The 24246-nt window shown below is 45.2% G+C and overlaps 2 protein-coding genes across 3 annotated transcripts in view; one reads left to right on the plus strand and one right to left on the minus strand.

Moving 5' to 3' along the window:
• DOCK2 (dedicator of cytokinesis 2) overlaps positions 1 to 24246 on the plus strand; it is a 473410-nt gene that overhangs the window by 221875 nt on the left and 227289 nt on the right. The gene's annotated exons all lie outside the window — the stretch shown is intronic.
• INSYN2B (inhibitory synaptic factor family member 2B) overlaps positions 9048 to 24246 on the minus strand; it is a 126700-nt gene continuing 111501 nt past the window's right edge. For both annotated transcript variants that reach the window (XM_042233649.2, XM_027979974.3), the window contains one exon: positions 9048 to 12049. In XM_042233649.2, the coding sequence (XP_042089583.1) occupies positions 11863 to 12049 (187 nt within the window). In that variant the 3' untranslated portion in view covers positions 9048 to 11862. The remainder of the gene's footprint in view (positions 12050 to 24246) is intronic.

Consider the following 24246-nt stretch of genomic DNA (forward strand, 5'->3'; position numbering starts at 1 on the left):
AAAATTTGACCAGGTGGAGACAAGGGATTATAAGGAGGAGCAGCATTTCTTGCCTTATGTCCATCTCCTGGTCTCTTAAACTTTCTCTCAGTCCTCATGGTCATCTTTCTTGAGTGACCTCATTGTCCTCTCTACATTTTGCAGTTACAGCATTACCCTGTCCTGTGGAGTTTTCTCTTTGCCTGTCTACGTTTCACAGTGGACTAGGATTCTTGAGGAAAAGGACTTTACCCTCTTCTCTTGGGGGTTCCTGCCCACTGGCCCAGAGCATGGCAAGCAGAGGTGCTCATCTGAGCCGTGGGCGTGAATGAATGGAAGGAACAAAACCAACTGAAAGCACACATCAGTGGTTAGCCTTAAAAAAATTCCGACTTAAAAAGTAAGATGAGAAAAGATTTTCATGCCAGACTTTCTCTTAAGGATTTATTTTGAATACACGTATAAAATTCCAAATACTTTATTGGCTTTGTGTAGTAGCATTCTTTTAGACAAATTAAAATTTGAGGGCCGGAGCATTAAAATCCAGCCTCATTTCCAAAGCTTCCTTCTGTTGCATGATAAGTCACATGATGGGAATTGTGAAGTTCCTGATCTTTTTCCTAAATTTTATTTATTTCTATTTTCGGTGGCACCAGGTCTCCATCACTGAGGGCTTCCTCTAGCTGCAGCGCCTGGGGCTCCTCACTGTGGCGGCTTCTCTTGTTGTGGAGTACAGACTCTGGGGTGTTCAGGCTTCGTAGCTGTGGTGCACAGGCTTAGATGCATGTGGGATCTTCCCGGAGCAGGGATCGAACCCTTGCCCTCTGCATTGGCAAGTGGATTCTTAACCACTGGACTACCAGAGAAGCACCAAAAGTTCCTAAATTTTTAAAAATAGCCACTACATTCTCTCTGGTCCACCCAATTGAACAGACCTCTGCCAGGAGGTAAGAGCACCTCTAGATAATAGACACGCTACTGCCTTGACGGTTTCACACGTGACTCAGTAACACGAGCCTTGCAGTTCTGCAGGGCAGGTGAGCTCAGACCTGGAAGAGCTGTGGCCTCCCCTGGCCATCCCAGGGGCTGCTCTTGGCAGCACGCAGAGGGAGGGAGGCAGAGACCAGGTTTGGGAACAGTACAGGGAGTACTAGGAAATGCAGAACCAGTGTATCATTATCCTAATGAAATTGCCTGCAAATATCTCAGTGTCTTTTGGCCTCTGTCAGTGGAGCTGGCCCCATCTGATTTTGAATAAGTGCTTTTAAGTGCGTTCTTAAAGGATAGACTCTACCTATCCTATCCATCTCCTATCCTATTTCCTGGTGCTAGAAGCAAGGCTGGTCTTACCTCATCCTTGGCGAACCTTGCAGACTTTAGAAGGTCTTCCATTTAGGCCCTGATGAGCACCCTTACACCCAGTGTTGCTTTCTAAGGACTGTAGGGCTTGGGGCACATGGTATGGGGTTTGGAAAGATTTTGCTGGCTGGGAACTGGTCCTCTTTTTCTCAGCGAGTGAGGCGACCTTATCTCATAGCTAAGAAGTCTCCTCATGACAGTTCAGCGTCCTCAGTTTCCTTGTCTGTAAAATGAGGCTGTGTGTTATTGTGTTCATTGCTCAGTCATGTCTGACTCTTTGCAATCCCATGGACTGTTGCCCACCAGGCCCCTCTGTCCATGGACTCCTCCAGGCCAGGATACTGGAGTGGAGTGTCATTCTCTTCTCCAGGGGAGCTTCCCAACCCGATGCTGAACCTGCGTCTCCAGCATCGCAGGCAGATTCTTTGCTGTCTGAGTCACCAGGGAAGCCCTGGTGAAATGGGGCCGATAATGGTGGTCACCTGTCAGTCCCATGGCGAGGACTGGGACATGTGTGTTAAGGCTCGCAGCACGGAATGGAACACATAGCAGGCCTTCAGTAAATAGGAGCCATTGTTTCCCCCTTCTGTGCTACAGTCTTCCCAGGTGGCACTGGTGGTGAAGAACCCACCTGCCAGTGCGAGAGACATAAGAGATGTGGGTTGGATCTCTGGGTTGGGAAGATCCGCTTGAGGAGGGCATGGCAACCCACCCCGGTGTTCTTGCCTGAAGAATCCCAAGGACAGAGGAGCCTGGCAAGCTAAAGTCCATTGGGTTGCAAGGAGTCAGACACAACTGAACGTCTGAGCACACACCCACCCCCTTCTGTGCTATAGCGTTCTCCCTACTTTGACACAAGTGTTAGGAGGCAGATTACAAGTTATTTTATGGTCCTGACTTAAAATATTTGCCACAGCTGGGTTGTGAACATAGCCACCCCTCAACCTTGAGATGAAACCAGCCACCAGATGTCTGCCACAAAGTCTTGAATTCCAGACAGGGAGGAAAAATATCATGGAGGCACCTTGCCTGGGAATGTTGTGAGGGACAGGAGCTGCTCACAGAGAAGTACTGTTGAACCACAGCAAGTGAAGCAGGCTTCCCTGCGGGTCCCCTGCTATGTTGTCTTTACCAGGGCACTGGCCTCCTCCGTGACTTCAGGGAAGTCAGTTCCATCTTCCTAGACTCACGCTGCATCCACACAGTGATGAATTTATGTAGCCATCATGTATTTGTGATAATTTTTTAACGTAAGGAAATTCTAAAATATAAATTTATTGAGAGGATTATAGAAATATAAAAAGCAGCAGTAAGAAAGCCATCATGGGCCATGAATGGTAAAGCAGGGGTGGAATGTGACCCCTCACCAGAGCCTCGGGACCACCTAGAGGCCAGACCCAGGGACCTTGTTCTGAAGCTAAAGTAACATTGGTATCTCCTGCTTAAAGGACACATGATTTGTATATTTCTGCAGTTTTACTTTTTCTAAAATGATTTTGCTTTCCTTTTATAATCAGGGAAAAAAACACCCTCAAACACTATTTCTTTAAAAATAGGAATTAATGAGATAGTCAAATTTACTGAAACATTTTCATGTATATAATTTCACTTTTTCTTCTAACCAGCCTGTGAATCCAGAAAGGCAGATGGTTTTATTTTGAACAGAGGTGGGGGGATGGAGGTGAAGGAACTTGTTCAAAATTGTGCAGAAAATCAGGGGCTAAAGTCAGGACTCCTGGTCTTGTTCTGGTCTGTCTTTTCAGCCTGGACTGTTTCTCTTTTTAATGTTTCCTTTTTTTTTTTTTTCCCCTCTAAATTCATTCAACAAACGTGAAACATTTACAGCTTTTCAGGCAATGTGTTAAACACTTGGAGGGTCTCAGGGATGCAGATGACAATTCCTGTCCCCTGGGACTTTGCTCCCTGGTGAGATGAGTGTAAGGGATTTACAAAAGAAATGTCCAGATAATATACGCAACAGTCTGTCAAAGCACTACAAGTACTCAGAGGACAGAGTGACTAATCCCACGGCAGGGGCGGGGAATGATCAGAAAAAGTTGCAGAGAGGAGTTGACATTTAAATTGCGACTTGCTGTCTGGCATAGAAGTTAAGAACCCAAGCTCTCAAGTTTGACAGACCTTGAAGGAACTCCAGCTTTCAGCATCACATAGTTCTGGACTTGAACAAATTACTTCTTCACCTTATTCACTCCAAGCCTTGATTATTCTTCTGGGAAACAGGAGTAATCATTGACCTACCTGACGGTAATTTTTTGGAGAAGATATAAGATAATGAAAGCAAACATTTTATAATAGCGCCTTGTAACTTCAAGAAACCAGAGCCTTTATTACCGTGATTAGTAGTGATATGGCTACTATTCATTCATTCTCCCAAATGGAAGTTACTTCCCATGGTAAACAGGTAAAGTGGAACCGTGTCTCAGGTGGAGGGAACAGCATGAGCTAAGCCACTGACATGTCGTATTCTCTGATGTGCTTTAGAAGGTATCAAGGAGGCGAGTGGGCTTCCCCGGTGGAGCTAGTGGTACAGAAGCCACCTGCGAGGGCAGGAGACATAAGAGGCGCGGCTTCCATCCCTGGGTCGGGAAGACCCCCTGGAGGAGGGCATGGCAACCCACTCCAGTGTTCTTGCCTGGAGAGTCCCCATGAACAGAGGAGCCTGGCGAGCTGCAGTCCACAGGGTCAGAAAGAGCTGGACACAACTGAAGCGACTTAACACACGAGGAGATGAGTCAAGTGGAGTGGGAGGAAGTTAGGCTGAACATACTAGGTTGGAGTCAGACTGGGGAGAACCTTGTTCCTGTGGGAGGAGTCTTATGCTCTGGATGGTGGTGGGGTGCAGATAGAAAAACTGGGAATGGCATGGCCAGATGCACGTCTGAGAGGGAGTCCCAGGCAGCTGGGAGGAGACTAGATCCAAAGGAGCTGGAAAACTGTAAGAAACTTTGAAGACCAGTGTGTTGGCTTATATGGAAGAGACAAGGGTTTGATAATGTTGAAGTCTTTAGTTTCTTTTTCTGTTTTAATTTTTTTTTTTAATGTGAGCCATTCTTAAATTCTTTATCAAATTTGTTACAATATCATTTTATGGCCACAAGGCATGTAGAATCTTAGCTCCCTGACCAGGGATCAAACCCACACCCTCTGCATCAGAAGGTGAAGTCTTAGCCAGTGGACCACCAGGGAAGTTCAATTAAGCAAAGACGTCTTGGACTTAAGACGTCCTTTACAAGGAAAGAAAAGCAATTCCTACTCTCATGATGTTACATAAAGTGGGGTAAGCAGGCAAAAACTAGAACTAACTATAATTCAAGACAGATAATCATCACAAAAGAATAAAAAGGACAGCATTCAGAAGGTCAAAAGGAAGAGGGGGCATGACCGTCCCTCAGGTAGTAAATCAGAAAAGGACATGGGCTTATTGTTGGAATCCCTACCCACCCCGCACTGGACCAGACCATGAGAAGCTCTCTCGGGCCAGGGCTGTGTCTGTAATTTTCTTGCCTGGCACAGAGAAGGGAATCTATAACTGTTTATTGGAAAAAAGTGATTATGAACTGAGGCTCATGTGAGAAGTTTCCTTGGAGCTGATGACTGTGTAGTAGTGGCAAAGAAGGAAGGATCAGTTCCAAGAAACCCAGTCAGGTCAGCGAACTGAGTTTGCAAATGCTGATGCTTTGCATAGCTTTGATCTTGCTCTCTTTGATCCCTAATTACAGAAAGCATATTGTTTTTACCTTGAAACAAATAAGCAAACAAAAAACAAGGACAACAATTGACTTTGCTCATCCATCACCTATATGGGAGCTCGGCATGTGGGATTAGGTTCAGTGGGGCTCGCTGTGCTGGGGGTGTCGGGGAAGAGCTATGTGAACCCCTCCTGGTTCCGTGGTTTCAGCAGTTAAAATGACGCAGCCCGTTTGGCTCGGGAGGAGGAAGGCCCTTCTGTCAGCATGACCAGGGTATCACAGCACTGCGTGTGCCACCCGGGAAACCAGGCCCAGGCACAGATGTGAGGTCAGTGAGTTTTGGCTGAAGATTTAAGAACCGTATGTTGTGTTTTTTCCTGGAGAAAAAAATGTGGGTTTTACTGGAGTGAAATTTAATATACCATAGTTATGGATTCTGAGAGTTTGTGAAGGCCGTTCGTGATAATAAAGCTTTTATTTTCTCTGGAGCAAATAATCCTTTGGTGTGATGCTTATTGTCTTTTCATTTTAGTTGTGGTTTAAGCCAAGACAAAATGCTCTGCCCCTAATGCTCCTTTAGTTACGCTGATCCTGTCTCCTTTAAATTGCATTTTGTCTGAAATGGACTAGGTCACATGTAATAAATTCTGGCATTTTAATGGAAATATTACAGCAAAAATAGTTAACAATCTGCTTTAATTTCAAAACTAATTTTCTCCTTCATACAGTAAGGCAGTATCTTGGTAAAAGGTGCAAAATGCACTGGGATTTAATTATGATGACAATTTGTTCTGAAACAAGGTTCAACTGGGCTGTCCATATTCAAGATAGACGTGGTGAGGGGGGATGGCAGTGGCTTGGTGCTCCTGGGTCATGAATGCCGTGAAGACTACAGTGGAATTAGAAGCCCTGGCCACGTTAGCTCCTGAAGGCCCCGTCAGTGGAAGGCTGGATGCTGCCGAGAGCACAGATAGAGGCTGTTCACGTGCATTCAGTCATGTCTGACTCTGCAACCCAGGGACTGTAGCCCGCCAGGCTTCTTTGTCCATGCAATTTTCCAAGTAAGAATACTTGCATGGGCTGCCAGTTCCTACTCCAGGGGATCTTCCCATCCCAGGGGTTGGACAGGTGTCTCTTGCCTTTCCTGCACTGGCAGGTGAATTATTTGCCGCGGGGCCACCAGGGAAGCCCAGAGCCTATACATTAACGAGAGGAAAAACTGGGAATCATTTCTTCCTGTCTCTCCATGAAATCAAATTCATTCTTTAATTTATCCCTGCAACACATATTTGAATCCCATTGTGCTGTGTGCTGGAGATAGAAAGGTGAGCAAAACTAGGCAGAATTCTTACCTTAGGAAGATAATCAGACAGATAAGAGAAATACATTCATCAAAGAATGACATAATATATGTTCAAGGCCAACGGTGCCTAGGACTTTGATGGAAGGGTCCCTGGTGCCAAGTGTGTGTGTAAGAGGGATATTTAGTATGATCCGGGGTGGTGGTGGTAGTGGTCTTGGAAAGCCTTACCTGGGAAACCCCAGCAGAGCTGGAAACTCGGGGAGGTGGGGGCGCTGTGGGAATTATTATAGGCTGAAGGAAAAGTGTGCATAGAGCCTTTAGGAGTGTTAGCGTGGTGGTCCTGAGGAACGAAGGTGGCTCAGTGTCACTCTGGAGCAGAGAGAGAAAGGGCCTGTGATGAGAACTTCCGCAGCAGAGCCGGGTGGGGCCTCCTGGGTCACAGCCGCAGACCTAGTCTTACTTCCCACGTTTATCAGGAAGCCAGACTGTGACAGCGAGGGCGTGGCCCGGGCCAGAGGTGAATTCAGCAGTGACTGCTTCCGTTGCTGTGCGACAGACGGGACTGGCGTGCACAGGGAAGGCCACATGGCATGCCTTCGTGGAGGCTGAGAGATGAAGGGGGTTTGCAGCAGTGGAGATGCGCTCTTACCTTGGGACCTCGCTTAGCCTGGCAGTGAGCAAACCAGATTCTAGGTGGTTCTTTAGAGGCTGAGGATCCTGGAAGAGAGGGAAGCAATCACATATTTGGGAAACCTCAGGAGCTGGGGTGGTAGAGGTGAGCAGTAGGAATTCAGGCTGTAAACTGGTAGAATGAAAATGGGGATGAAGTCAGGATGAAGAGGTTATCAGCGAGAAGCCAATCAAACACGGTTTGCACCAAAGGCAAACAGCTTTGGGTGAGGATTCATCTTCCGACTCTCTTTATTGCAAGCTATGCTTGATGGGCACAATGATCACAAAACACCAATGTTTCTTGGAACTCAAAAAGAGCAATATGTTCTTAGCATATAGCAAATTGCCTTGAGGTGCTTAAAATGAGAGCCTTTTTGAGCAAAGGCTGTACTGAGGCCTCTGCTCAGCTAAGAGAGAGACTACCCTGCGCTAGCGCTGGTGGTTCCTGGAACTGTGCTGGGCCCCGGTGTGTGGCAGACCATCACACACGGCGTCCGCCCACCACGCTGCTCCCGGCACTGGCTTCCCTCGTGACGGCCACGCATCCTTGGACACGCCATCTAGCCTTTCTTAGTTGCCTCATGATGCACATGGCAGAGACCCAGCTCTTGCAGTGTCCTTTACCTCCGGGGGATTTGAGTCAACGTTGCGAGAGTCCTTCATCCCCCAGAAGGCGTTGGATATGGTGCATTAGATAGGCTTGTGTATCCTTCTGACCCAGCAAAGATTTGTTACTTAACATCCATCGTCATGATTTCAGGTTTTAATGAGGCCAGGAAGAGATTATTCCTTATTAACACCACTCTTCGCCCTGAGAAAACCTTAAACTATTTCTGAAAACCCATTGCATTCCCAGAAAGACATCTTTCCTCCTCTCCTCTGCTTTATTTCAAGCAACAAAAGGATAAAAACACATTTATTGAGCTCATATAGTGTGCTTTCCATGATGCTCGAGGTTTTCTCCCACTTAATTGCCAGACACCCTTGTCAGGCAAGGGTGATGTTCTGCATTATAAGAGAAGGAATCAGCTGCTCACTGAAGTTAACTTTCCCCAAGGTCATCCTGCAAAAAGAGCCTAGCAGAATAATACCAAACCTGAGATGGCTGATTCTATGTCCAGGTTCCCCACCCTCCCCCCAAATTGGTAAACAGGCTGGTTTTAGATGGCTCATAGACAGTACAGGGAAAAGAATTAAATCACATGATGGGAATGTTGTTTCCTTTTCAATTCTCTCTCAGACATCCTGATTAGTCAAGTAGAAAATGCATTTTGTGTTAAACTGGCTTTAACACATGTTGAATATTTCCTAATCTCCCTTTTTAACAAAGAGAGCTGGTCTCAGGCTCAGCACCAGTGACACTCAACAGTCTCTAGCAAGGATTTTAAAAAATTATTTTGATTTCAACTTTTACTTTTGGAATATCGTAATGGTTTTTCTCTTGGTGGTGGTACACAGCTGCCTTTTTCGGAAGAAAATTATGGGAAAAGTAATTAAATAAAAATTCTTAAATAAATTATATTTCAGGTATATGGGTATAATAATGATAAAAATCATGAGTAAAAAAAATCTATCCGAATGACACTGGGAAGCACATCCTGGCTTCCAGGACATGTGGGCCTTCAGATCATCACCATGCTAAGCTCTGAATCTGCTCTTTTTTTAATTTGTTTCCCTGGGAAACATATAGAAGCAATTATAGTGAAAACTATCCTTGCCACTGGGCTTCCCTGGTGGCTCAGTGGTAAAGAATCTGCTTGCCATTGCAGGAGGTGCAGGTTTGATCCCTGGGTTGGGAAGATCCTCTGGAGAAGGAAATAGCAACCCATTCCAGGATTCTTGGCCAGGAAATCCCATGGACACAGGAGCCTGGTGGGCTGCAGCTCATGGGGTCACAAAAGAGTCAGACTTGACTTAACGACTCAACAACAACAATCCCTGTCATTACAACCATGGAGACATCCTTCTTAAATTTAAATTTTATAACCCAAATTAACCCAAGCTAGTAATGAAGTCTTAAAACCTAGGAAAAATATGTAAGTTTATTGCAAAAGATAATATCCCATTTAAAACAGTTTAGAAATTTACAAAACCTTACATTAGTACAGTCTTTAAGAAGGTGCTCTGTAGATGAGCTGGTATTAAGTTCCAAGTATAGTGAGTACACATTTTCTTAACTACAGAGAAAGCAGCTACATAAACTCCTGCAACTTAAGCTGATGTATCAGTCTTTTTCCTTTCAATTTTATAAAAGTAACTTTTGCTAAATTAATATCTCTCCATAAAACCAGACAACCTCAAGTACAGCGTTTCTGTAAGAGATCATGGTAGAGGTTATATAATATTTTACAAAGAAGCAATTTTCACATGAGTATATGAGTATAGAGTTTTGGTATACATATACTTTTTTTTTTTTAACACAGAAATGATCACTTTTGTTTAGCAGGGAGGTTTTACTGAATTGTTTCCCCCATAACAAAATTTTAAATGTTCAGTTTTCAGAAGAGACGGAGTATCCAGTTTCAGGTTGGTGGCCTGAGCAATGTGTTGTGCTTTGGTATAGAATCATCGCAGCCTCGCTTGATTTTTCTCTCTAGAAAGGTCAACTTATTCTGACCGCAGTATGATTTAAGTCAACTGAGGGTTTATGTGAGGCTCCAACTCAACATATGTGTACGACAGCATACCCTTGTTAGTAATCTAAATGTTGGATTATCCATTTTGTGTTCCCAGACATCTCGTCTTCATTACAGGCTAACTTTGGCAAGTGATCCTGGTCAGCTCTGAGTGGTTCTGCTCATCTGATGCTGGAATGTACACAGACCTTGTAAAACAAGTAGAGTAGGTGTTCCTGTCTCCACTTGAGAATGGATAAACAGGCCCTGAAAATTTACACAATTTGCTAAGAGTTGTTGAAATAGACTGCTCTGTTGCCTGGGCCTCTTAATTCTGAGAACAGGATTATTTCCATTCTATTGTGCTGCCCAAGAACATAAATTAATTTGAAAATTAGTGTAAGCAAAGCAAATTAAGATGGAAGCTCTACTACAAGATAGAATTATATAAGAGATCCCCAGTGATTTAGCTTTATTGGATTAGCCTCTGTGCTGTTCTTTTCCGTTGTTGGGGCCAACCGCGAGTTGATTGTGTGGATACAGATAGACTCGTGGCTTTTAGCCAGTGGTGGCACATCTTACTGAAATGTGACTTCTTAAGTATGACAAGTGTATTTGTCTTAATTCTAACTTCATGTTAAGTATTCCAGTCTCATTTTGTGGGTTTAAACATTACGCTAGAAACAGAAGAAGAACATCTTGAATGACATTCCCAGATTTAAATAGTGCAAGCCGAGATTCCTTGCCAAATTTCCCTCTCACTCGCACTGAAATAGCTTTGTGCACTGCAGCGCAGTGACAGGGAAGGTGAAACTGTCGGAGAGGTTTGCTCAATTAGCCTCAATTTGCAGTGGGGAATGTACATCCCACGTTCACACAGAGTGCTTCACTCTGCAAAGACTCTAACGCAGACACTCAGTCTTTAGCAAAGGGGATTATGAAATGCCTTCTTCACTGAATGTTCACTGAGTTTACCATCTCTTTTCTGGGCAGCCTCAATCCAACCACAAGCTGGTAGAGAGTTTAACAAGAAGGAATAGGAGCCCTGCCAACCCACCCCTCATCCCCAAGAGCATTTACTAGCAATTGCTTAATTATATTATTTCAGTAGTCTGCTCAGCCATGCAAGTTTGACTGGACCCACATGTATGGGGGTCTTATCAAAAGAATGAGCCAGACTTTAAAGGAATTCAGACTTTGGGAAGGAAAGGCGTTTAATACTAAGATGGAAAAAGTCTGTCCTCATCCCCAGTCCTGCTTCTTCAATCAGGTGACCATGGTCTGGTCACCAGGAAGGGACAGTATGTAGATTAATAGACTGTGAACTTATCTACAAGGCTGCAAGGATAGATGGGCAAGTACCGATGCTGTGTTTTTTATCTTAGTCTTATTTATGTTTCTAGTAAGATGAAATGGACAGACAGACTGCTGGATTTCATGACTGTAAATGTTGCAGGGAAATTAATTATGGAATCTTTAAGTTCAAGCCCAAACCAGACCCCATCCATCTGCCAAGCAGTCTCAGGCCCCAGGCTGAGAAGCAGGGCGATTTAAGGTACACCCTGGAGTAGCTACAGCTGCAGGGTGGTCATACTCGCAGGCCCCTTCCACCCTGTGGTGTCCTTACTCTGCTACAGGCTCTAAGGCGCACACAGCATGAGATGACAGATCCTAGCTTTGGGATCAAGGGGCTAATCAAAAGTGAAAACGACCCCACCTACCAGGTGACCTTGCATTGTGATGCCCTGCTCTCTTCTGTTGTACTCACAAGTGCCAATATTTTAGAAAACTGCCAGTTGAGATATGTGATTTTTTTCTGGGTATCTGCTTAGAACCCTCCCCTGTCTCACTGCTATGCACCACATTTTTATTTCTGTTCTTGGGCATGATAAACCCAGGATGAGCAAGAAGTGCTGAGCATCACTGAGATGTATGGGAGTGCAATGGGGGTTTTGCCCTTGGTGGGAATCTAGATTTGAACACTAGGGTATATGACAGGAAGCTAGGCAGGTGCTAACTCAGGCCCAGGAAATTCTCAGCCAGCAGGGCACACACTCAGGTGACACTGTGATCAGGCGTCCAGCAGCAGCTAAACCATCCAGAAGTCATTCTGGTTTTGCAGGTCGAGTGGCTGATAGCCTGGGGCCTTTGCTAGGAAGTAGAGGAAGCCTGAGGGTAATGGTTCCCCACATCGGGGAGGGCAGAGGGCATGGTCCCCAGGAGCTCAGATCCACCAGAAGCACTTCTTCTTCACCTTCTTGGTTTTCCGCCTCAAGTCCTGTTTCTCGGGAACTGGAGGCTCTGCTGGGGACTTTGGCGGGGGAGAGGCCTCCTCAGCTAGCTCCGCTTCCTCCAGACCCTGTAGAACTTCGTGGAACCTGCCTTCTTGCTGCCGGAAATCATATTCTACACTGAAAAACATGGAGAGGAAGGAAGGAAAGTAAATTCAAATCAGCACTTACTGATTGAATGTCACCAAGTGTCCAACAGACAGAGAAGAGCCCAGGCTTTGGGATCAAGTCCCAGATGCTTAGGTGCCTGCTGGCTGTGACCTTGGGGCAACTGTGCAGTCTCTGTGAATCTCCAGTTTCCCATTGATGGAATTGGCATGTGTAATACCTTCCTCTTAGGGATGTTTCTAAGTTTAAATGAAGCACATAACATGGCACCCTAATAGTAGATGGCCAGTTAAAGTTGTTCCAACCTCTCTCTGACATTTATTTAATGCTTCTGATTGTTCATTATGTTTACATACACTTTATCCATAAAACTACCTCATAATAACAACGTTTAAGTAATACAGAGAAATATGTGATAAAACTAACAACTCAGTTTCCTTACCCATAAAATGGATCTAATAATGGCCCCTGACTCAAAGGCTTTTTTTGGAATAAATACATGTATAGTGAGGGACAGAGAAGCCTGGTGTGCTGCAGTCCATGGGGTCACAAAGAGTTGGGCATGACTTGGTGATTGGACAACAACGAATCTATGTTAGTTAAGTTAGTACAGGAAGAATTGAGAGCAGTGCCTGGAAGACAGTAAGCCACCTTGGGGTGTCCAGTGACAAGGTGCTATTTGGGGACTTTGTTACTCACATGTGACAATGACGATGTGCCTTTTCGGCAGCACTTACTCTGGTCCTGGGTCTCTAGGAGGTGATGTGGGCGTAGAGGACCCGCTCAGTGTCTGTCTAGTGACAGCCCCTTTCCAGCCCTTGCTGGGTAGGAGGCTTTGACCCATCTGCTACTTGACAAGCCAGCACGGGGTTTCTCCTCTTCTGGGTGAGACCTTTCCTTCTCCTCCTTGCTAAACAAGGAGAACGCACCATCTCTGCGACTCTGCACTCCCCCCCACCCCCCCACACACACACTCCCACGCTGGCTCCTCATCTCTGGGCCCTCTGAGAGTTCTAGCATGAAACCAGGCAACAAACACAGCTACAAGCTTAAGAGCCTTCTCGCAAGCATTCTGGCTCTGGCAGCTCCTCCGTAGGTAAGTCTCCTAGACAGTTAGGGCAGAGGCAGCCCATACACCGTCTGCAGAGTTGTCTGCAGGAGTCAGGCTCTGTGGCCCGGCTCTGCTGGCTCTGAGAAGCCTGAGCCAGACTTACAAGACAGGCTGACCATCCCTGATGCCACGGGCCTGATTCTCAGGCCCTCAAAGGCCAGGGGGAGCCTGATCACCCATCCAAGCCAGAGCTTCGGCTCTTCAGCCTCCGACTCTCTCAGCCCTGAGGACCCTGGTCCCCAGCGGTGTCACGCTTACCTCGCAGACCTGTGTGCAGATGAGACCATGCGGTCTGTACGCTAGTGACTCCAACATGTACACTTAAAGTAACACAAAGAGAAGTGGCTGTCAGGAGATGCCCACTAAAGGGGGATATTTAAATATGTCTGCATTAAGGAATAGTATGAAGTCAGCACAAGCGTAAGGCTACCCAGGACTCACTGTTAAGTAAAGAAGCAAAGCCAAGAGCCAGATATAATATATTAATGGTAACAACATTAATGACAGTAGTAGGGGCTTAACAACCACGCTCAGGGACCATCAGGGGTGGGTGTTTGATTATTTCTGTATATTTGATAAGCTTCCTCCAGGTTTTCTCTCTTCAGCTTACATCCTTTCACTTTCTGCTCCTCCCTGGTCTCCTCTATAGGGACATCCTCATGGATGTGTGATTTATAGAATGGATGTGTAACACGGGCTGTGTTTTTCTAAGCAAAGCTCCATGACTGATTAACTGTGAGATCGTGGCAGAGTCATTTCTCATATTCAAGCCGAAGTCTCCTCAACTGAAGAATAAGCATGATACTACTCATCCCAGTGATGTATAAACAGTAGAATGCACATACAACACTCAGTTCAGAGGTCGATACCAACAAACATCTAATATTCAGCTAGTCACTCAACAAACATTTATTGAGTATCTCTCATGCACCAGGCCCTCGGTTAGGTACCAGAAGTGGAATATTAAACAGTCAGACAGACAGGCATTATCCCTGGCCTCTTCACACTGGTAACTAGTGACTCTGTGTCCTTAGTAAATGCTAGCCAATATCAAGAGCTATTCAGTTCAGTTCAGTTCAGTTGCTCAGTTGTGTCTGACTCTTTGCTACCCCATGAATCGCAGCACACCAGGCCTCCCTGTCCATCACCAACTCCCGGAGTCTACCCCAATCCATGTCCATTAGAGATCTTCTAACCAAAGCTCAGAATTTTGCCAGGTCAGTGAAGAGAAGTATCCATAGAGACACGCTAAAGCTCCCACTTCCAGGATGTACTGCCCAGGATGCAGCCTTGTTGCTCCTGAAGCTGGGGTAGGCTTCTGTCGCCACTCCCCACAGCTCCCTCTCCCCAGCTGAAATTTAAGGAGATGGGTTCAGAGGCTGGGGAAGCATTGTCTCTGGCAACCTCATGTTGCTTTAAGGAAGGAATCCAAAACAATCAATTGCAAACCCTGATTCTCACCCTCTCTTGTATTAATTCACATACAGAGAACATCCACATTCAGTTCTCCTGACTCCTGAAACAACCCTGCCTCTTTCCACAAGGCAGAAAATTACCTTCCGTCTAGCACATGGGATAGAGCCAAAGAAAGTAGGCACCCTCTGCTCATTCTAGGAATTTCCTCAGCTTTTAGAGATAGGAAATGCCATCCACCCATCATCTTAACATCCATCATCCATCCATCTGTGCATCAAACCATTCCTCTATCCATCCAGTCAGCCAGCCATCTAACCATCCATTTATTCAACCATCCGTCCATCCATGCAGTCATCTGTTCATTCATCTAGCCAGCCATCCGATCATCCACCCATCCATTCTTCCATCTATCCATGCGTTCAGCCATCCATCCTGTTTTAGGCCTGACACTGCTCAGTTATAGGGACACAACAGTGAGATAGAGAGAGGCTGGCTGTAGCTTCCCAGTGTATGATACAGGTGATTAAACTAACAATTGCTTTAAAAACTGTCTTGTATATATCTCAACAACCCCTGCTCTCCAGCTCTTCATCCATATATCTCTACCAAATTATATGAACATACAAACCAGCTTCCTTCTTCTCCTTATATGTGACATTTCTCTGACTTCTTAATTCAAGCCACAAACAGCCAAAACAAAGCACCCGAGTGTGTCAAGACTCATAGCAGTGTCCTAGTACTGATTAGGAAAAAACAATTGCTCTGGGTATGTTCAAATGTGTCTAGAACTGGCAGGCCTGGAAACGGAAGAGCCAGGAGACAGAATGTGAAGTCTATCTCAGCTCACAAGGTAAAGCACAGCACACTGGAGAGCTCAGAGAAAGGGCTCTTGCGTGGAATTCTCCTGGGTTTGAACGGAGGCAGTGCCACTTACTGGCTAGGTGACCTTGGGCAAATTGCTTTTCTTTCTAAGACCCAGATGAAAATAGAGCTTCTGAAGCGACCTTACCAGGTAGCTGTACAGAGGGGGACAATAACAGGGGGAGTGTCCTCATGTAGAATGGGGTCTCTGCCCACTCCACCAAGTCTTTTGTCTTCCTGTCTCAGGGAGTGAATGCCTCACCTCCTCACTCGTGCCTCTGGCCCTTCAGTAATTGTATACCTTGCCAGAAACATCAGTCTTCACCCGCTCCCCTCTACCCCGCCATGTACGTTCAGGGAAGAATACACTCTTTATATTTCTATGGAAACACTACAGGGTTCCATTATAATCACTGGGACTTAGGGAGCTCCGCAGATGCCCCCACTAGTCATGACAATTTAAAGGGGATTGAAAGTGACTTTCTTTTCAAGGCCAGGCAAATAAAAGAGTATAGAGAACCCTGTGTCCTTTGGACAGAAATTGATTAATGTTTTTTAGGCCAAAGTAATTTATTAACATAAAGGAAAATTGTCACTTTTCTTCTTACCCATCCTTTTGACAAACTACTGTTTGGTTTAGAAGGGAGGAGAAGGAATATATTTTATTTCGGTCACAGCTGCCTTATAAATGCACAGGGGCAGTACCCTCTCCCATCTGTCTTTCGTTTTGAGGCTGGGTAGAGAAGAGGAGATCCCCCTCAACTTCCTACTTGGCTAACCCACACCATATTCAACAGCCTCTTCAAAGAGGGATTAAAACGCCAGCTTGAGAGAATTCAAGCAAACTTTTAGCAGAGAGTTGTTTGCAGATTCTAGGGAATGACTGCCTGCCTTGGGTTTGATATCACGATAGAATACTAATGACTTTTCCAACCATCCCCCCCTTCTCTCCCTACCTTCTCACCCTTATATCTTCTCCATCCACAGGAAGTGCTGGGTGCTTAGTTTGCAGAGAACTCTGACTCACAGTGGTGGGGGGCGAGACGTGGGTAGCAGATAGTGGTCAAGAAATTGTTACAAGACTCAGGCCCAGAACCATTGAGATAGTTTGGAGCCTTCAAAGTCTGTAAGGTTAGTTCTCTGAAGATGCATGGAATGCCTGACTCCTGTTCAGGGCTGCCCAGTTCACTGTCTGGGGAGTCTTAGAGCCATTCCCAGACAAGAGGTCTGTGCATGGTGCCACTTTGCATTTAGAAAGTGAGATGTGTGTAAACCAAGAATGCAAGCAAGCTTGACGTTTTCCCTCTTGAGGGCACCTCACTAATCTAGCTGACAGATCAATGCTTCAGCCATCATGCTAGGTGGAAAGCTGGAGAATGTTTTTCTAAGTAATTGAAAGTAGCAAGAGGCCTAAGTCATGGCTTGTCTGGAAGAAGAACTAGTGAGAAGCAAAGAGTAGATAAATGTGTAGATGCGTAAAGCAAACAAGAGTCAGATTCTGGATATAGCATCTTGGCTGGCCAAAGGAAGTTGGGTGAGACACAAGAAGAAAAAAATTTAGATAGAAATAAACAATAGAAACCTCTTACTTTTATATAGCACTTTCAAACTGCAAACACACCAGGTCTGCATTTTCATTTTATCTTCATGATAGCTCAGGAATCTAGGAATGTTGTTTTCCCTGTGTGAGTTGGTGAACCGAGTCACACCATGAATTACGATCAGAATCTCAGCTTGCTTTCCTGACCACTAGTCCTTTCTCCTAAAAAGGATCAGGTGTTTTAGCCCATGGCCTAGCTGTTACCAGGGTCTACTCTAAGAAGAAAATGATGTAACCAGAGAGTATAACTAGAAAACCCCAATCACAGAAAGCTAATCAAACTGATCACAGCCTTGTCTAACTTAATGAAACTATGAGCCATGCCTTGTAGGGCCACCGAATACAGATGGGTCGTGGTGGAGAGTTCTGACAAAACGTGGTCCACTAAAGAAGGGAATGGCAAACCACTCCAGAATTCTTGCCTTGATAACTCCATGAACAGTATGAAAAGGCAGAAAGATAGGACACTGAAAGATGAGCTCCCCAGGGCAGTAGGTGTTCAATATGCTACTGGAGATCACCGGAGAAATAACTCCAGAAAGACTGAAGAGACAGAGCCAAAGCGAAAACAGCACCCAGGTGTGGATGTGATTGGTGATGGAAGTAAAGTCTGATGCTGTAAAGAGCAATACTGCATAGGAACCTGGAATGTTAGGTCCATGAATGAAGGCAAATTGGAAGTCAAACAGGAGATGGCAAGAGTGAACACTGACATTTTAAGAACCAGTAAACTAAAATGGACTAGAATGGGCGAATTTAACTCAGATGACCATTATATCTACTACTGTGGGCAAGAATCCCTTAAAAGAAATGGAGTAGCCATCATAGTCAACAAAAAAGTCCAAAATTCAGTACTTGGGTAAACCTCAAAAATGGTAGAATGATCTCTGCTCATTTCCAAGGCAAACCATTCAATATCACAGTAATCCAAGTCTATGCTCTGACCAGTAATGCTGAAGAAGCTGAAGTTGAACAGTTCTATGAAGACCTACAAGACTTTCTAGAACTAACACCCCAAAAGATGTCCTTTTCATTATAAGGGACTGGAATGCAAAAGTAGGAAGTCAAGAGATACCTGGAGTATAGGCAAATTTGGCCTTGGAGTACAAAAATGAAGCAGGGCAAAGGCTAACAGAGTTTTGGCCAGAGAATGCACTGGTCAGAGCAAACACCCCCTTCCAATAACACGAGAGAAGACTCTACACATGGACATCACCAGATGGTCAACACCAAAATCACATTGATTACGTTCTTTGCAGCCAAAGATGGAGAAGCTCTATACAGTCAGCAAAAACAAGAGTGGCAACAGACTATGGCTCAGATCATGAGCTCCTTATTGCCAAATTCAGACTTAAATTGAAAAAAGTAGAGAAAACCACTAGACCATTCAGGTATGACCTAAATCAAATTCCTTATGATTATACAGTGGAAGTGACAAATAGATTCAAGGGACTAGATCTGATAGACAGAGTGCCTGAAGAACTATGGATGGAGGTTTGTGACATTGTACAGGAGGCAGTGATCAAGACCATCTCCAAGAAAAAGAAATGCAAAAAGGCAAAATGGTTGTCTAGGGAGAGAAAAGAAGACAAGCTAAAGGCAAAGGAGAAAAGGAAAGATATAAGCATCTGAATGCAGAGTTCCAAAGAATAGCAAGGAGAGATAAGAAAGCCTCCCTCAGTGATCAGTGCAAAGAAATAGAGGAAAACAATAGAATGGGAAAGACTAGAGATCTCTTCAAGAAAATGAGAGACACCAAGGGAACATTTCATGCAAAGAAGGACACATAAAGGACAGAAACGGTATGGAGCTAACAGAAGCAGAAGACATTAAGAAGAGGTGGCAAGAATACACAGAAGAACTGTACAAAAAAGATCTGCATGACCCAGATAATCATGATGGTGTGATCACTCACCTAGAGTCATTCATCCTGGAATGCAAGGTCACATAGGCCTTAGGAAGCACCGCTGTGAACAAAGCTAGTGGAGGCAGTGGAATTCCAGTTGATATTTCAAATCCTAAAAGATGATGCTATGAAAGTGCTACACTCAGTATGCCAGCAAATTTGGAAAACTCAGCAGTGCCCACAGAACTGAAAAAGGTCAGTTTTCATTCCAATCCCAAAGAAGGGCAATGACAAAGAATGTTCAAACTATTCACAATTGCACTCATCACACACACTAGTAAAGTAACGCTCAAAATTCTCCAAGCCAGGCTTCAACAGTACATGAATCGTGAACTTCCAGATGTTCAAACTGGTTTTAGAAAAGGCAGAGGAACCAGAAATCAAATTGCCAACATCTCTTGGATCATAGAAAAAGCAAGAGAATTACAGAAAAACATCTACTTCACCTTTATTGATTATGCCAAGCCTTTGACTCTAGATTACAACAAACTGTGGAAAATTCTTACCACAGTAAGGTGGTTTGGAATTTCCTGAGAAATCTATATGCAGGTCAAGAAGCAACAGTTAGAACCGGACATAGAACAACAGACTGGTTCCAAATTGGGAAAGGAGTATGTCAAGGCTGTATATTGTCACCCTGCTAATTTAGCTCATATGCAGAGTACATCATGTGAAATGCTGGATGAAGCACCAGCTAGAATCAAGATTGCCAGGAGAAATATCAGTAACATCAGATATGCAGATCATACCATCCTTATGACAGAAAGTGAAGGGGAACTAAGAGCCTCTTGATGAAAGTGAAAGAGGAGAATGAAAAAGCCGGCTTAAAACTCAACATTCAAAAAAACAAAGATCATGGCATCTGGTCCCATCACTTCATGACAAATAAATGGGAAAACAATGGAAGCAGTGAGAGACTTCATTTTGGGGGCTCCAAAAGCACTGCAGATGGTGACTGCAGCCATGAAATTAAAAGACACTTGCTCCTTGGAAGAAAAGCTATGACCAACCTAGACAGCATATTAAAAAGCAGAGACGTTACTTTACCAACAGAGGCCTGTCTAGTCAAAGCTATAGTTTTTCCAGTAGTCATGTATGGATGTGAGAGTTGTACTATAATGAAAGCTGAGTGCTGAAGAATTGGTGCTTTTGAACTGTAGTGTTGGAGAAGACTCTCAAGAGTTCCTTGGACTGCAAGGAGATGCAACCAGTCCATCCTAAAGGAAATCAATCCTGAATATCTTTTGGAAGGACTGATGCTGAAGCTGAAACTCCAATAGTTTGGACACCTGATGCAAAGAACTGACTCATTGGAAAAGACCCTGATGCTGGGAAAGATTGAAGGCAGGAGAAGGGGACGACAGAGGATAAGTTGGTTGGATGGTATCATCAACTCAATGGACATGAGTTTGAGTAGGCTCTGGGAGTTGGTGATGGACGGGGAAGCCTGGTGTGTACAGTCCATGGGGTCGCAAGGAGTCAGACACAGCTGAGCAACTGAACTGGACCTTGGTCGTGTTAGGTGAGGACACATGGTAATTTAAATGAAGAAGAGGTTGGAGAAAAAGGAGAAGAAGGAGGACTATCTTTTATGGAATGAACTCTATTCCATACATCATACTACAAATTTAGCAATTCTCATGCCTCATGTAATTCTCACAGACCCATGAGATAAACATTATCTTCATGTTACAGAGGAGGAAACTGAGGCAAGAGGAGGTTAAATATTCTGCCAGTGGCACATACTAGTAAGTGAGAGAGCAAGGATTTGAGCCTAGACTGTCTGGCTCCAAAGCTTGTACACCAAGCTACAGAGCACTGACAGAACAGTAGTATTCAGTGTGTATGGGATCCTGGTTACCAGATGGGTGTGCAATGGGATGGTGACCCCAGCCCAGTGCACCTAAGTGACCTCACATCTCCCTGTGGAACAAGTCTCAATGTGGGCTGGGCCACTGGAGGACCCTTCATGACCCAGGTGACCAGCCCACCCTGCCACAGTATTTCCCGACTGCAGGGATGTCCTGACAGGGAGGCTGTGTACTCGGAGAAGACAGTCACCCCAAGGAGGCTGTGTACTCAAGGCAGTGTCTGGGCTCTGCAGGGCTGGGTCTGATTGTAGGCTGCTGAGTTCTGCAGTGGCCCTTTGCTCATCCTTCTCAGCAGGTGGGTCTTGCTCCTTTACCAAGAGACATGGAGAAGGAAATGGCAGCCCACTCCAGTGTTCTTGCCTGGAGAATCCCAGGAACGGCAGAGCCTGGTGGGCTGCCGTCTATGGGGTCACACAGAGTCGGACATGACTGAAGCGGCTTAGCAGCATGGTGATGAACCATAAGTCCAGATGCTGTAAGCAAGTTGGCTGAGAAACTAATGATCCATGGCGTCTCCCTGAAGATGAAACCGCTTGCCAGTCTCTCTCTACCTCTTCATCTCTGTTGGAGTGCTTCTGTGGCCCCTCTCACCACAGAACCCAGGTGTACCACAGATTTATTGACCTCCTGCAGCTTTCTTTTTAAGGGAATTAGCTGTAAGAATCAATGGGTTCAGTGAGGGTGGTTGGGTTTCTGTCCACTTGGATAAATCACAGCACTTTGGAAAGTGTCTCTGTGGATGAATCACAGTCTGGGAAAGTAGAAACTTCAGTTAGCTTTTTTTTTTTAATTTTCCCCAGCCTGAAAGGAATATTGTTTCTAAAACTTCCTCCTAATGACCAGTGTGCTCATTATTTATAGGATACAATTTTAAGCTTCACAGATCACAGCCATTTCAAGCCAGCAAGCACGCCCCTTCTCCTTGGGCATCTGTGCTGACAAGTCCCCGGAGAATTGCAGGTTCTCTTCTTGGTGCATAAATAAGCAGGGCCACACTGCAGAGATCTCCCTGCTGATCACCATCTGTGGGAGAGGTCTGCACTCTGGGTGCTGTGGCTCTGTGTTAGGGATGTCTTCACATTAAGTCCTCAGAAAGAGAAGGCCACCTCAGAGAACTGTAATACAGATATCCACTGATGGTGCACGGTCAGAAGGTAAGAGGGGACAGGATAGGAATGCCTTCTGAAAAAGGGACTGGTTTAAGCCCTAGCTCTGGTGGATCCTGGACACATCACATGGCCTGCCCAAGTCTCCATTTCCTCATCCGTAAAATGGGAATAATAACCAGACCCATATTTAAGGGTTCTTGGGAGTCTGAAAAGTGATGATACATGTACACTGTTTAGTGAAATGCCTGGCGCAGTGCCTGAATCAACAAATAGTAATGATTGTAGCATTAACTTGACAGAGAAGTAAAGATTGGGTCATTCTGTGGTCAGCTGTGGCCCGCACGCCAGCAGCCATCCGTTTGTAATTCCTGTGAAATTCTCGGCACGCTTGATGTTATATTTATGGCTTGTTTCAGCCAGTTTAGCTATTAATGCATTAAAATAGGCTTCATTTTTATTGCAGACAAATTGCCGATGCTATAAATCCTCTTCTTTCCCCTTCTATTTGAGGGAAAAGAAGAAAGGAGTAAAACATACCGAGAGAAATGGGAGCTAATGGCAAATGTCTGGGAGACCAAGCTGTCAAGGCTCAGAGAAGTTTCCACAACATCCCTCAAACTTTATGCCTCTTTTCAAAAGAGACAACTTGAGCTGTGTTTGGTGGCAGTTGTTTGAAGGGTGCTGTAAAGTGTTGCCGTTAACATTCACGTTCCTGCATTTGAATTGAACACTGATCAGTCCGTACTGCAATGACACGACAGCAGCAAAGGCATCTGTGATTACTAGGAGGAGCACACGTTACTCTGCTGTGTGCTCTGTGATTGCTTTTCACTACAGACTTCACTGCTGGCCAGACAGAGAACTGCAGCTGGAGGACAAGGCTCTCACAGTTCCCCTGGCTTCTTGCTGGGAGAGCATCTTAAACAAATTCACAGACCTAGGTATATTGCATTTCTAGTGAAATGCTGTTTTCTCTGGTTAGGTGATAGCTTTAAGTGGCAGGCAAGGCCAAGGCCCAGTGGCCAAACTACTTAACCATCAAAAGAAAGTCAAGAAGGTTCTCTACACCTCTGACTGCACAACCCCAAGTGACTCATGTAGCCCTCCGGAGCCTCTTTCCTTAGTTGGATGAAGGTTTGGCTGGCCTTTCTCCTACAGGGCACACACACAGCTATATGCTTTGCCCTGTTTTCCAGAGAGACTCATTATGATAAGTTCTGAATGTCAAAGCAGTGAGGGGGCGCAAGAACTGGGATGCTGGTCGCCAGGGACAAAGGGAGGTGCTGGTGGCAAATCTCCTTTTGTATCTCCCTAACTTTTTCTGCCTAGCTTGGAGGATCATAGCAGTGGAGGAATCAGTAATGATTAAAAAAAAAAAAAAAAGGCAGCCTATGGTCTATAGAGTTTGAGGAAATGAGAGGATGCGTCACGCACATGCCCAGGGTCAGGAGCCTGCATGACTACCCCTCCCTGAAGCGGGGTGGGTGGCGCAGGAAGGCACTCTGCATGCCCACCCTGGCAGGCGTTTGTAATTGCTCCTTCAGGACATCCCAGAGGGCAGTTCCTAGCATCTGAGCTCCTGGCCTGGGAGCAGAATTGGGCTCTAATTGGTCTGCACCTTATTTGGAGGAGGAAAGTAATCAGGGATTACCATTCTCTTCCCGCTCTCAGATGAGGTCCGAGGAGCTGGGAGGTGTGGGAGGAAGGAGAGACTACAAATGAACCCCCTAAATAATGCAAGATGAGAGCCTGGCCCCGACGTGGACTGGCAGAAGCTTGTTTTCTCTTCTCACTGCAAATGGGAGGCGTCATAAGAGACGCTTACTCTGTGAACAAGCCCCTCTCCTTTCCCTTTTCTTCCACCCTCACCTGCGCCCTTTAGTTAGGTCTGTCCATGACCACTAACCCTGCAACTGAAGCCAAGCAGAAAGTTAAAGTGTCTCTCCAATGATGCATTTAAAACAAAAGCTAGTTTCTGGACTAGTTTATCAGCAAGAGCTTTCTATGTCACAAACGTTTCTAGTAAATCGACTGCCACCACCTCCTTTCAAGACTCTGACTTTACCTAGCTGAATGTTTCTTGAACTTCTTCGGGATCAGACTTTCCCAGGAGGCTGGCTGTACCTACAGATTCCCATCCTCCTCCCCACCTCTCTGAGCCAGCAGGATTGGGGCTTGAAGGCCAGCAACAAGTATTCCCAGGTACTTGAGACGGCTGCAGATGGCCTGCTATCCTCTTTGAGAACACCATTTGTGTCTTGTATCATAAACACAAACCCTTGGCCGAGGAGAACTCAGCCATACAACATTCCACTGAGCCCTGATAACTCTCAAG

The sequence above is a fragment of the Ovis aries genome, chromosome 16 (genome assembly GCF_016772045.2).
Source record: "Ovis aries strain OAR_USU_Benz2616 breed Rambouillet chromosome 16, ARS-UI_Ramb_v3.0, whole genome shotgun sequence".
NCBI classification, from domain to species: domain Eukaryota; kingdom Metazoa; phylum Chordata; class Mammalia; order Artiodactyla; family Bovidae; genus Ovis; species Ovis aries.